Source organism: Papaver somniferum, chromosome 5, assembly GCF_003573695.1.
Source record: "Papaver somniferum cultivar HN1 chromosome 5, ASM357369v1, whole genome shotgun sequence".
NCBI classification, from domain to species: domain Eukaryota; kingdom Viridiplantae; phylum Streptophyta; class Magnoliopsida; order Ranunculales; family Papaveraceae; genus Papaver; species Papaver somniferum.
This window is the reverse complement of record NC_039362.1, coordinates 117,303,753-117,319,090: the sequence shown is the minus strand read 5'-3', so window position 1 is coordinate 117,319,090 and position 15,338 is coordinate 117,303,753. Positions and strand designations below refer to the sequence as shown.

General features: G+C 38.7%; 1 protein-coding gene across 1 annotated transcript; it reads left to right on the top strand.

The window, feature by feature from the left end:
• The first annotated feature begins 12,448 nt into the window (after nucleotides 1-12,448).
• Nucleotides 12,449-14,071, top strand: LOC113279501. Its single transcript, XM_026528196.1, has one exon. The coding sequence runs from the start codon at nucleotides 12,449-12,451 to the stop codon at nucleotides 14,069-14,071; it is 1,623 nt and encodes a 540-aa protein (XP_026383981.1).
• Nucleotides 14,072-15,338: the final 1,267 nt, after the last annotated feature.

Here is a 15,338-nt window from a genome sequence, read left to right as displayed (position 1 = left end):
TCTCTCAAACTAATTTGCTAAACCTAAACTTTTCCTCTTCTGTATAAAATTACCTTGAAAATATTAACCCATCTGCTAATTACCCCCTTAATTAAATACCCATTTGAGTCTATTCATGTCTCGTTGTTTACCACGCCCATTCAAAGCCGTGCCCCTTCAAGACCTATTTTCAACACATAATCCTCATTATTGCCTTTACTTCTCTCAGAATTTCTATTAAGGGAGGTGTTGGTAGGTCACCAAACTTTGAGATCGCTATTTGGACTCTAATTGACATTTTTTGTTTTATGCAGACTAAAGATGGGCAGCTTGGTGGATTGATACGTTACCTAACTCCTTCGAGGTCATGCGTTCGAATATGGGTAAAAGATTTTTATTAACTTTTTTAAAACGAACTTTTTATCCACGCTATAAAACCAGCGTGTCTATAGAACGCACACTATGGACACACATATAATAGCGTGTCCAAAGAAGGAACTTTTTGGCCACACTTTTAATTTGGCGTGTTTATTAAAATGTTGAGTAGTTGACCCAGTCTAGTTTTTTCAAAACACTAATTGTAAACATCTAAAGATGGGCACTCGATAGATTGATACGTTACCTAACTCCTTCGAGGTCATGCGTTCGAATATGCGCAAAAGCTTTTTATTAATTTTTCAAAACGAACTTTTTAGCCACGCTATAAAACCGGCGTGTCTATAGAACGCACACTATGGACACACATATACTAGCGTGTCCAAAGAAGAACTTTTTGTCCACACTTTGAATTTGGCATGTTTATTAAAATGTTGAGTAGTTCAACCAGTCTAGTTTTTTCAAAACACTAATTATAAACATCTAAAGATGGACAGCTTAGTGGATTGATACGTTACCTAACTCCTTCGAGGTCATGCGTTCGAATATGGGAAAAATCTTTTTATTAATTTTTTCAAAACGAACTTTTTAGCCACGCTATAAAACCGGCGTGTCTAAAGAACGCACACTATGGACACACATATACTAGCGTGTCCAAAGAAGAACTTTTTGGCCACACTTTGAATTTGGCTTGTCTATAAATCGTACACTATGGACACGCATACACTGGCGTGTCTATAAATCGTACACTATGGACACGCATATACTGGCGTGTCTATAAATCGTACACTATGGACACGCATATACTAGCGTGTCAATCAATCGTACACTATGGACACGCATATACTGGCGTGTCTAATGAACCAACTTTAAAACCACACCTGAAATGGCGTGACTAACCTTTTGGACATGCCACAACTACCTAATGTGGCCATAGACTGGTATATAAACACACTCAATCAAAAATTTAAAGTTAACGTGACTAAACAGTTGATATTTTGCAACGCTACTAGACCTGGCGTGGTTGAAAGCACTTATATTAACACGCCCATTGAACATGGCGTGTCTATAGGGTATAAGTATACCCTATAGACACGCCAAAACCAAAAAGGCGTGACAGGGAAATTTATATCTGGTGTGGATAAAGGCCATTTCCGTACTAGTGTAAGGCTATTGTCTTTCCCACAAGGATTTTCTTCCTTAGAAGTTGTGAAGCAACTAGTGAACTTCAACGGAACAAAGTGATCATCTGCAACAAATCACCTTTACTTTCATCTGTCACGTTATACTCTTTTCCCTTCGTCAAGGTTTTATCCCACTGGATTTTCCTTGTCAAGGTTTTAATGAGGAAACATATTCGAGTCCAACTATGTTCTAAGTTTACTTAATATTGTGCTCTTTTTATTTAGTTCAGGTTTTGTCCCTCTGGGTTTCCCTGGCGAAGTTTTAACGAGGCAATTAACTTAGACTCATCGATCTTTAAAGATCGCATTGCATGTAATGAACACATGTAAAGTAAGAGACAACATGTGAAGTACTACATGTGAAGAGTTGTACCAAGGTTTTATCCCACTGGGTTTTTCCTTGTCAAAGTTTTAATGAGGCAATTGATTTCGGCACAAGTCATCAAGGCGAGAACAACATTTGAAGAACTACATTTAAAGCACTATGTATAAAGCTTTGTTATTGAACCGCACAAGGAGGAGTTTTATAGGACCTATGGCCCATGAATGTGCGGTCTATTAGATGAATAAGTCTTCCCTTTCATTATATAAAAGAACATTATATGTATGTAATAGATTGATACCTCTTTATCAATACCAAGTTCTTCTCCATCTCTATCTCTTACTTTTTCCTATTATTTCCACAACAAAAAGATTTAATTTATTTGATTTTTCTAGCAAAAATTAAAAAACCCAAGTCCGTGTCCGTTAAGAGGTGGTATGTCTTAGTATTCTATCGATTCTTAACCTAAACTTAAATGGAACATCCACAACACAATTGTTTTTGCATTCTTTTCTTCTTGATTTGATATCACTACTTTAAGATTTCTACATTTTAATTGTTTGTTTAAAGATATGTTACATGAAGATGAAGACAAACAACCTTTTCTCTTAAAGATCCCCACTATATATACACACGTAGGTAAACTAAATAGAGAAGCAAAATGTCTTATTTTTATCATTAGTGTTCCTCTTAATGGATATTGTTAAAAAAGAAAAAAGAAAAAAGGAAAAATGTAATCCTTAATCGTATTCGTATAAAAGAGAAAACCCCAGCAGCAACCCCGTGCATTTCGAATGCGATTAGCTTAATGTTGATTAAGACTTCCATGTTCGTTAACAAAACAATTGCAGCTCTCTCTTTTCTATTATTTAACTCGAGTATCTAAAATAAATTAAACTTTTTTATTTTTATTTTTTTTTTGCTAAGAAACACACCATCGCATTAACAAAGAAGAGAATTACAGACTACATTCAAGTTCACCTTCCTAATAAAAGAGTTCAGAAAAGTAGGAAGGGAGACCCACATACCCTTTAGAATGTTTTTTGTAGCCCGACGTGCAAGCCGGTCTGCTAGAGAGTATTAATCCGCTTTGCATACATAAGTTTAAAAAACACAGTACAAGAAAATAAATGCCGACAACGATCCAGAAGATCCAAACTTCTCCAATCTGCGATAGTACTGACTCCGTTCACATAATTCACCAGTTGGAGACAATCGCTAACAAAAGCAACTTTGGGAAGATTCATTTCTTCTGCCCAAGAGATCGCCAAAATTAGTGCAGCAGCTTCAGCACCTACTGCATCTTGAATCAACCCAAAATCCGAGCGAGTACTTCTTACATTTCCTGCAACATCACACCAGATAGTACCAACACCCATTTTAAAATCTTTATAAGATCCACCAAGAAACATAATATGATCCACTTCAGACACTGGGATCCTAACATCACGACTACAGATAGAAGAGCAAAGCTTAGGAGCAATATATGAACTAATCATTCTCTTAATATTCAAAATGATCATGTTCAAATCAACAGAGACGTTCTTGAAGATCACATCACACCTCATCTTCCAAGCACACCACATAACAACTGCACCAACACTAGGCCAGGAAACTTTGTAGGGGGAAGTTCCCAGATTAGTATCATGCCAATAAACAAAAATATCATCGATCCACTACAAGTCAAGAGACATTAAAGTTGTCGGGAAATCCCAAACCAGATATGAGAGATCACATGCCAAGTTATAAATAAATGCATAATAGTTTCTTCATGAACGTGACGGAGAGGACAAGTCACATCCACATTCGGGTTGTAAACCTGCATCAAAGAGTTAACAGGAAGCATATGCGCAAATATTTTCCAAAGAAAGAACTTAATTTTCGGCAAACAATCAATATCCCAAACTTTTCTCCAAAAAGCGGAATCCACAGAAGAGAGAGTGTCATTCATGTAGATTCTATAGGCTGATTTAATTGTGAATCTACCATTTCTGGTATGATCCCACATTAGAAAGTCACCTTGAGTATGGTTTATTCTAATAGACCTAATCCTAGTAACTTCATCTGACGAGAATAAATCATTTAACAGATCAACATTCCAACAGTTATGAGTATAATCAAAGAGTTCATTAACAAAAACATAATTACTTCAACTGGGATGTGAAGAAACTGGAGGACTATTATACCCTGGAATCCAGTTTGAATTCCAAATAAGAGCGGAAGCACCATCGTTGATTTTAACCACAAAATTTGCCTTAATGAACTGCAAACCATTAACAATGCCTTTCCAAATCCAAGAAGAAGAATCCGCAGCCTTGTCAACTTCTAACATATTCTGATTGGGAAAGTACTTGTCTTTCAAGAATGAAAAAAGCAAATTATTTGGATTTTTCAATAGTCTCCAACCAAGTTTACTAATGAAAACCCTATTAGTAGCAAAAGAATTCCTAATACCTAAGCCACCATTTAATTTGGATTTTCCAATATCACCCCAAGAGCGAAAGTAAGCCGCATACTTAGGATTCTTTTTAGACCACCAGAAGGTTCTTCGAATAAAATCTATTTTACTAGTGACAGTTTTCGGTAGCGGAAAGCAAGCAATATGATATACAGATAAACTAGACAACACATGCTTAGTAACAACAGTTCTACCAGCAATATTTAAGTTGGATTTCTTGGTGGAATTCAATATAGCATAGAAGTTATCAATGAGAAAGTTAAAAGATTTAGTCTTGTCTTTACCAATAAACAGCGGGGTACCTAAATATTTTTCAGAGCTACTGAGAAACTTCATGTTAAGGGTTTTAGATAAGATTTTAATGTGTCTATGATGCATTTTACCACTAGTAATGAAACCAGATTTTTCAAAGTTAATCGCCTGACCTGAAGCCTTCGCAAAAACATTAATAACCTTAAGAATATTCTTAGCATAGGTGACCGAAAATTTTCAAAACAGCATACAATCGTCTGCAAAAAAAGGTGAGAAATAGAAGGACTATTTTTTCTAAATTTGAATCCCTGAATCAGTTTCTCATCTTCAGCTTTAACGAGCAACTGGGATAAAACCTCCATACAAAGAATGAAGATATAAGGCGAAAGACAGTCACCCTGCCTAATGCCCCGAGAAGGGACGAAAGTCTCACTCGGAGAACCATTAACCAGAATCGAGTAAGATAATGTGCTTATACACTGATAAATCATCTTACACAAATCTTCAGAGAAACCCAATTGTTTAAATACAACAATAATAAATGACCATTCCAATCTATCAAATGCTTTAGAAAGATCCAGTTTATCGTTAAATGACTATTTTTCGAAGATTTCTTTTTCCTTTTAAAGGAATGAAGAATTTCATGAGTTATAAAAATATTATCATGAATCTGACGATTAGCAACAAATGCAGAATGAAAAGAGAAATCAGAGAGTCTAAGTGAGGTTTCAACCTATTAGTTAAAATCTTGGATATGATTTTATACACAGAATTTGCTAAACTAATGGGTATGAAATCATGAGGAGAGGAAGGATTCTTGGTTTTGTGAATTAAAGTTATATAAGTAAAATTTGTTTGTTTAAGAAGATACTTATTGGTAAAAAATCTCTGCACATGAGAGACAACCTCAGGGTGAACAATGTCCCAGTTATCCTTAAAGAAGCCGGGCGGGAAGCCATCCGGGCCTGGAGAACTCCAGGGAGCCATCATGTTAACCGTATCCAAAATTTCTTGAGAATAAGGAATGGAAGTCAGTGAAGTATTAATGTCCTCATAGATAATGGGATTAATAAACCTTAAAGATTCTTCAATGTCAATATTATTAGGGGTTGAGGAAGTATAAATTTTCTTAAAATGCCTGGTAAGCAAATCAGCTACTTGTTTTCTATTTTCTAACCAATTTCCTTGATCATCTCTAATAGTATGGATGGTGTTATACATATTCCTTAGTTTACAGTATTGTGAAAGAAATTAGTATTCCTATCATATTGAGTGAAGTAATTTATTCTAGATTTTTGTTTATAGAAACTATGTTCAATTTCATACCAGTAATCTAGTTGGTTGGAGTAGTTCAAAATATAACCACCAATCTGAGGAGAGTAAGGCAAAGCTTGAAGTTTTTCTAACTCATAATTTAACCTTTCTATTGTTGTTTTTATGTGCCCAAAGGAATTAATGTTCCACTTCACTAAATCATTCTTCACATGACTGAGCTTATTAACCACAACAAAAGTTGGTGAGCCATTCACCCTTTGAGACCAAGAATTATGAAGTACTTCTTTAAATTCAGGATTAAGTTGCAACACTGGAAGAACTTGTAAGGAATGTTAACATTCCTCTCATAATGGAAACACTTAACTATTATAGGACTGTGATCAGAATAAGTTCTACCTAAATTTGTGACTCTAGTATGGGGAAGAGCCGAAACCCATTTATCATTCATAAAGCTCCTATCCAGCTTCTCAAAAATCAAATCAACAGGGTTTTTATATCTTCGATTACACCAAGTGAAAGGATTACCATAAGAAAACACTTCATTCATATTCATCCTTAATAAATTTTCTCAGACAAAATTAGGAGGAAATGAACAAGTAGCACTACCTCCTTGTTTTTCAGAGCTATGTAGTATGAAATTAAAATCACCAACTAATAACCAAGGGTTGTTATTATTTTGAGACATGTCATTCAGGAAGTTCCATTGGTTTCTCATGCCAATCAGAGATAAAGATCCATAAATAAAAGAAATAACACAGTTCTTGATAGCAAGCATAATGTCACACAATATATGAATCATGTTAAGAGAGCAACCTAGAATTTCAACACTCGATTTTTCAAAGTAACCAAAAGCTAGACCACCCGATTTACCAACAACATGAATAAAAGTCCAAGCATCAAAAGGCAAATGATGTGTGTATTTTCTAACTGTTTCAGCATCCACCATAGTTTCAACCAAACAAACACAATCTAATTTATACTTTCTAACTAGATTAAATAAATTTCTTCATTTCTTATCAGAGCAACAACCATTAATGTTCCAACATAAAATCTTCATATTTAAGCGAATATAAAAACCAGCAGAAAAAGGATGAATATCAACAATACAAGAAAGCAGCGACAATTATGTTCTAAAAGGAAAAAGGCAGGTGATAGAGAGACACAGAAATAAATTTGAAAAAGAAGATTAGCGAGATATTAATAGTAAACATACTAGATCATGAGCATATGAGGCTTCAGCAGCCACAGATTCCGAGTCCAACATCATGAGATCGATTTTCTTTTCAAATTCTTCATTGGAGACAACAGGTTCAGGAGGTAGCGAAGCTAGCGGGGTTGGTTCAAGGATCACAGTCTTTAAACTCATCATTAAGACCAATATCACTCGTCAAATTATTTTCTGAACTGAGGGACAAAAAGGAATCTGAGGAGAAATTCATTTCCGACGCAGAACTAAAGATAAAACCCGATGAAGAGACCACAGTCTGAGAGAAGGATGAGCACGAAGTAGACCATAAAACATTCCCTCCAGAAGAACCCATATTAGAGGACTCCCCTAAACTCCCAACATTAAAAGATACATCTGAAGGAGGGGTAAAAGGGGGCAAAGAAGAAACAGGAGGCCAACGAGGGGTAGGAATGAAAGAAAAGGAAGATACACTAGTGGATGCATCAATGGAGTCAGGTTCAAAAGAAGTTCTAGGTCTTTTACCTTTTCTATCATGAGGAGATCCACCGACACCATGAGCTAGATTGTCAAAAGGCGACAAAAAGTCGAATAATTAAGAGAGACAGGACGAGGCGAAGAGCGACCAGGATTTGAAGTTTCTCTAAAGCACAAGGTAGAGGCTGAAGGTAAAACAGAGGAGAAAGTATGAGAAGAGAGTGCCGATTTCCTGTTACCTAAAACCCCCGAAGGCTGAAGACATACTGAAAAGGCAGACGGCTTGGATTGCACTTGAGGATTGCCAGCAGCAGTACCAACATTAACAGAGCTTGTCTTCTTGGATCTCACACCACCATCTTGATTCGCTACCAGATTTGTGGCAGCCACATGAGTAGCACGAGGAGAAGTAGCAGGGATGGCTCTTACATAAATTCTCGTATGAATCTCCTTGCATTTTTCATCATCATGGAAGAGCACAAAGCATTTCTTGCAAGCACGAAAAGGTAGCTTTGGATAAAATGCAGTCATATAGTAAGTCCTACTATTAGTATTAAACACTACCTTTCTTGTCAAGGGAGAAAATAGAGGAACCATAAGCCTGGCTTCATAATTGTTTCCAACTAGAGAGTCAGCAGAGCCAAAAGTGCCAATCTGATCCAATACTTCCCTAGCCTTACCTTTATTCACCAAATCAGAAGGAATAGTAATTTGCACCGACATTAGTGTTTTTTCCCAGACCAGATCAAATACAGACTCCAGATTGCCTAAAGGTTGTATCGCAAAAAGCTGACGAAAAAGCAAAGTAGGTCTAGAAGCATAAGCAATATCCCTATCTTGGCTCTTCTTAAACATGACAACAAACAAATTTTGAATACCCATTCCCTGGATATAAGGTTTTGCAAGCTTGAAATCTGGAGAGTTAATGGTCCAGATTCTATTAAGATGATGTTTCACTGAAGTTTTGTAATAGCTGCGGGAGTTATCACACAATAAAGCAGCAAATCTATGAGGAAACTCTTCTACATCCTCATCTAGGTTTAACACCTTAACTTGATCAGCAGCAAAATCCATAGCAGACTAAACAGGAAGAATAAGAAAGGTATAGCAAGAACTCAGAAACTAAAGAGGTGCAAGGAATAAAACTTGATCTACCAGGGCAAATATAGAGCAAGAACTGAGGCAATACAATAAATCAATCCTTGGAATTGAAAGATGATAGGATTGCAATAATGACTTAACATCACGCTCATAAGGAATTAACCATTAATAGCAGGCATCTGAAAAAACAATTATGCTTATTCTCAATGCACAGAAGATCATAGAGCAACTGAATTTGGATAAAAAACCTGCCAAGTATATGAAATTTTCTGAGGCAGCCACCAAAATACAAAGAGAATTAGTGATCAGATTAAAAAAAATTTATCTCTCTTAATACAAAATTATCTGCATAATGAGGAGATAAGAGGTAAACACAACTTTTTATGTAGAGCAGCAGTACTTTAAATGCCAACAAGAAACCCCCGGTAGGTTAATGCAAAGATTTATGCCTACTAGTCTATCTAACAGTCTCATTATAAACATCATTCAGAAATGACTTCACAACATTAAAGCAGATTTACATCTCCAATACAACAAACTTCAGATTTTTATCTTGAAATAGAGAAAGAATCTTTAAAAAATTCGAATATCATCAAATCCCTATACAGAGTAGGATCTCAAAATAACCCCCAAATCATTTGAATGACTATACTTCATATTTTACATAGAGAAAAAATTGGACCTGGTGAGAGATATCATGTAAACAGAAGAAAGATACAGAGAACCATACCCAAAGCCAAACTAAACCCATCTTGTCCCATATCTCAATTGATTAATCGAATCTCATGATGTAGTCTCAAGAAACCTATGGCAGCACCTCCATTACCTCATGGCCTAAAATGAAAAAACAAGGAGAAAATTCGAGAGAAACAAACAGTCAGAAGATTAGATGAATAACAATTTTAAAGAACAATAGGTTCTTATAAAATCATGATTGAGCAAAAAAACAAAGATTACTGTAAAATTCAATAAGCCTGAGATAAAATTAGGGCATAACTTAAAATCAAAAATCTAAAGATAGAAATAAAACTAGCAATTAAAAGACATAAATAAGAGATAAAACTACCACCAAAGCATGAATTTGTTAATGAATCAACCATGTATGTACATATTTCATCACTCGCCACGTGTCTAGAGAGATACACGTGGGAGACGCATAGCTCGGAGCATCAAGATATAATGCCACACGTGGATAGCCAATAAACGTGTTTCATCGGTGCAAGATCATCATCTGACAGATCTGGTGGCTGAGAATCGAGGAGCACTGAGGTACAGAGCTCTCGCGAAGCACTGAAAATCACCAAAGGATCCACTTTATCCCATATCGAGGAAGATCCAAGATCAAAGACGAGGTTTAGTCCAACTGACACGGACGTGACAGGGAAGTAGACATTTGTCTGACGCGTGCAGACAACCCAACCACCCGCATTAAACACCCTAAGATGGAGTACGTGTCGGCTAACCTGTGGAGGTTACAGAGGTGAGTCTTCGTGACCAAGCACAGACCGCGGGGGCATCGTGGAAGACGAAGATACCAGCGAGATCAACACAAAGAACAAGACGATAAGATTACAACGGATTTCAGAAGTGGACCCTACGTAGAGACCCTATAAATACCCCTCTCCACTAAGAGAAAAGGGGTCGACCATTTTCTTAGCAGATAGAAGAAAACATAGGAGAGATAAATAGTAAGAGTAAGTGATTTCATTGCGCCCATAGCTTCAACGCTCACCTAAAAGTCATTCGACTACCTTTGTAACCTTTGAATACATAGTGAAACTCCAACCCCGTGGACGTAGGCCTTAGTGACGAACCACGTAAATCATTGTCTCATTTACATTCAACACTTTACATTATGTCTTTATATTTATTCTTCAATTCCTTGTTTGTATTGGTGTACGAGTACCATTGATTGTTACTGCATGGCTAGACAAGGACGAGCCTGAAGGCTCTGAGTCGATGAGTCATCGTATCTGTCTAGTTTTATATCTATCGCACATAGTCTATAATAAAGATTGTATGCGAACATTGTTTGAGAACACGTGGATACCATCGTGATTTATGTGTTCACAATCTGGCGCTAGAAATAGGGACTCTGTCCCGGTAAAATATTTATCTTATCCTGTGGCTTTTACGCACCTTTTCGGTTCTGAGCACCGTTCTCTCAAAATAACGGCGCTTGAAACTTCTTCTATTTTTGCCTTCATCGTCTCTTCCAAGCCAAGCAATCTGTGGATAGATCTACACCTTTTTCAGTAGATCTGCGTTTTTGGAAGTATTTTCAAGTTTTTATCTTCGAAAATCAAAATCTGTGGATAGATCTACACCTTTTTTCAGTAGATCTGCATTTTTGGAAGTATTTTCAAGTTTTTATCTTCGAAAATCAAAATCTATGGACAGATCTATGTATTTCTCGGTAGATCTGCGTTTTTGGAAGTATTTCCAAGTTTTTATCTTCGAAAATCAAAATCTATGGACAGATCTACGTATTTCTCGGTAGATCTACGTTTTTGGAAGTGTTTCCAAGTTTTTATCTTCGAAAATCAAAATCTATGGACAGATCTACGTGCTTCTCGGTAGATCTGCGCTTGGAAGTATTTTCAAGTTTTTATCTATGAAAAATCGAAATCCACGAGTAGATCTACTTTATCTTTAAATATAGATTGGGATCGATTTACAGCTCTCATTTACCTCCTCAGGCTTATCCGTAGAACCCATTTCTTAAAGTCATTAAACACATTTTAGAATCTTAGCCCTTACTGGTTAGCTTGTAAAATGGACCTGGGGCATTCAAGAGATCCGATACCTCTGAAGAGGGGAATAATAGCCGGATAATCTCTTCTTGCTGTCAGCGTCTGGACTTCATCATTCAAAAAGCTCTGCTAACAAGTCCTCTATGGACCCCTTTTTCTTTGTCTACGTTCTATTTTGTGCAGAAGATATCAGAAATTGAGAAAAACAAAGAGGGGGGAAAAGTGAAGGTTTCATCAAAAGAAACACCGCAGACTACACCGGTCATGATTAGGAGCAAGCAGAAGGGTGAAAAGCTTAAATAAGAGAATAAGAAGCAGGACGGAGCCGAGAGAACGATGCCTTTAGATGCCAACGCTATTGCAGCGGAAGCACTAAAGGTCGCCGCTGCCAAAGCCGGAGTCTCAAAAATCGGGGCATCCAGAGTGGGATCCTCAAAAGCAACAGTTGGCACCCGACCGCATGAACAACGTGAAGGGATGGCAGAGTTAGTAGTACAACAACCTCTCTATGGGATGCCGCTCACCAATGAACAGAATTTACCACTTAAAGTAGGTCAACCGCCTCTGATAGCAAATCATCCCACGCAGCTACCAGTGGAGCTCCAAAATCCGCAGATGGACCCACCGGAACCTTTGATACAAATTTTCAATGAAGATCACACAGTAGCTACTGAAAGAAAAATGCAAGGAGGAACGCCAAATCAAGGATCAAATCACTCTGCCCAGATGATGGCGGAGCTTGAAGAGTTGAGGAAGAACCAGAGGGTATACGCAGATGCAGTAGCCCTGCTGGCGCAAGAGAACCAACAACTCAAAGATAGGATCACCCACAACGCAGAGGTGGAAAATCAGCATGATGAAGCTAACTCTATGGCACCGCTACTGAACCCAGACCGAAGAATGGTGGTTGCTAATATAGACATCCCAAAGCCTCTAAACCGAAGGGAAGCAAGAAGAAATCAAAGATCCGACCCGGATTATAATCCAGAGGACTCAGACTATTTTGATAGTGATACACCAAGACCAGGACGATCCATCATTCATAAGGAACACCAGCGGGCAATGGAGAATCTTCGTGCATAGATGATGGAGGAAATCAAGCAGTTAAAGGATAATCAAGGGGGCGGAAGGTTGAAACAAGTTATAAAGGAAGCAAACACTACCCCATTAACTCAGCGCTTAGCAAAGGCTCTCATTCCCCAGAAATGCCCAGTCCCAGCCTTCGAGTGCTACGATGGATCCAGTGATCCCGCAGCCCACCTTCGGTATTATAATCGAATTTTGGCCTGGTGGGATTATGACGACGCCATACCTTGCAGATATTTTCCTTCCAGTCTAAAGGGATCCGCGTTGTCTTGGTTCGACAACTTACCACCAGATTCTATTGATTATTACGACCAACTCGCCGAAAAATTCTTGGAAACTTACATGTATAACAAGGTCGTCAACACTGGAATGGATAAACTCTTCTCGCTGGCAATCAAGTACAAGGAGACCATCAGAGAATACACTGATAGGTGGCACAAGATCTGTCAAGCCATAGGGAATGTGGATCCGGTAGTTAGCATCAACTGCTACAAGTGGGGTCTAGATAGGATGAGCCCCCTATTTGTCGAAATCCACGGAACCATCCCTGCTACTGAGGGAGATCTTCGAATAATCATAGAAAAACATGCCAGACTAGAGGAGATTCAACGAGAAAACCCAAGATCCCAAACCCAGAGGCCCCCACGGACCAACTCGGTAGAACAATCCAGCGGGTCCAAGAGAGGTGGTTCGGATGAACGATTCAGCAAAGATAGGAGAGAACGGAGAGATGAGCGTAGACGTGATGATCGGAAATTCGAAGATCAGGTCTACACAAAACTCAACACCAGCTATGCTCGCATCTTAAGAGAGATCAAGGGACGGGAAAACCTTGATTGGCCATGGTCAAAAGGAAAGCAGCCTCCAAGGTCGGAGAAGTCGAAAGAGTACTGTGAATATCACCTCTTCAATGGCCACCAGACCGAGAAGTGCAAAAATCTCAAAATAATGATTCAAAAATTGGTTGACGCAGGGGATCTTAAACAGTACGTACAGAAGGTCTGCACCGAAGATAAAGCTAAACGAAGCAAACAAGTCCAGCTGCCTGAAGGAAACCGAACCCTTAACACCATCTCTTGCTCTGAGACCGCAGGCCCATCGCTGACGGCCCAAATAGGGAAGAGATTAAGGAAGCGATTCGAAGACTACTGTGAGCTGTACAAAATCGATGGGGTTGAAGTAGATGAACACGAGCATTGTATGGATGCACCTATAGTCTTTGATGCTGAAGATATCGAAGAAGATATGGAGGATCGCAATGACCCTTTGGTTCTCACGTTGCATGTAGCGGGATGCAATATTAGGAAGATCCTAATCGATGGAGGAAGTTCAGTCAGCGTTTTGTTCTACGACACATTCAAATGGATGGAGGTCAACGATGAGCAATTGATGTCTTCGTACTACACTATCTACGGGTTCAATGGAGCAGCAACAAAGCCACTAGGGGACATTGTCTTACAAGTGGATGCAGGACCAATGAAGGTTGACACTCGATTCAGTGTAGTAGACGCCCCCTCACCTTATAACGCCATAATTGACCACAGATGGGTGCACAAGCTCAAGGGAGTGGCAGCGACCTATCACCAGTATCTCAGATTTCCAACCCCCCAAGGAGTAATGTAAATAAAAGGAGATCAGGTCACCGCACGGGAATGTCAGGCATTACAAAACCATCTTAACAACGAGCAAGATGTGCAGCGGCAATCCCGAAGATCTCGAAACAAAGAGGCTACGAAGGAAAAAGCAATTGACGCCTATCTGAAAGAGATCTCTGGAAGAAGCCTCTCAAAGGAGAATATAATTGGAAATGCAGAGGAAAGTACCTCAGCTGCAAAAGAGGCCGAAGAGCCTACCAAATAGCAATTAAAGAATGTTCCTCTCCTTGGGGAACCGAAGCCCACGTTTACATCCGTGGAGCCTGTGAAAGAAGTTAACATAGGGACTGAAGAGAATCCTAGGATGATCAAGATAAGAACTTTGATGGATAAAGACAGAGAGGCATCACTAATCAAGCTGCTCAAGGAGTACGCATATATCTTTGCGTGGAAACTAGGAGACATGCCAGGGATTGATCCGAAGATAATCCAACACGAGCTTCGTATAAAGCCAGGCACACCACCCTTCAGGAAAAAGGTGCGGAAGGTAGCACCAGAGTATCACAAAGCAATCGAAAAAGAGCTCCACAAACTGTTGGAAGCAGGGTTCATCAAAGAAGTCAAATATGCAACGTGGATCTCGAATATGGTCATAGTGACAAAAAATAACGGAGGAGTTAGAATATGCATCGACTTTACCAACCTCAACAAAGCATGCCCAAAGGATAGTTATCCGCTCCCAAGCATCGGTCAGTTAGTCGAAGCAGTCGAGGGGTATGAGGAATTATCATTCATGGATGGGTACTCTGGCTACAACCAAGTAGCTTTGGCAGAAGAAGATCAACAACATACATCATTCTACACCCCGAACGACCTCTATTGCTACACAAGGATGCCTTTCGGACTTCGAAATGCAGGGGAAACATATCAGAGGATGGTTGATGCTATCTTCAAACCATGGATTGGGAATACTTTAGAAGTTTATGTAGATGATATGCTCGTCAAAAACAAGTTACGCAAGGATCGCCATCAAGATCTTAGGGATATCTTCGAGGCAATGAAGAAGCATCACATGAAAGTAAACCCAGAAAAATGCACTTTTGGTGTCACCTCAGGAAAATTCCTTGGGTATCTGGTAACGAAGAGGGGCATCGAAGTAGATCTCTCAAAGATCCAGGCTATAGTAGAAATGTCGTCCCCAAAGAACCTAAAAGAAGTTCAGAAGCTCAACAGATCCTTAGCAGCCCTTGGTAGATTCATCGCCAGGTCATCAGACAAATGCAAACACTTCTTTA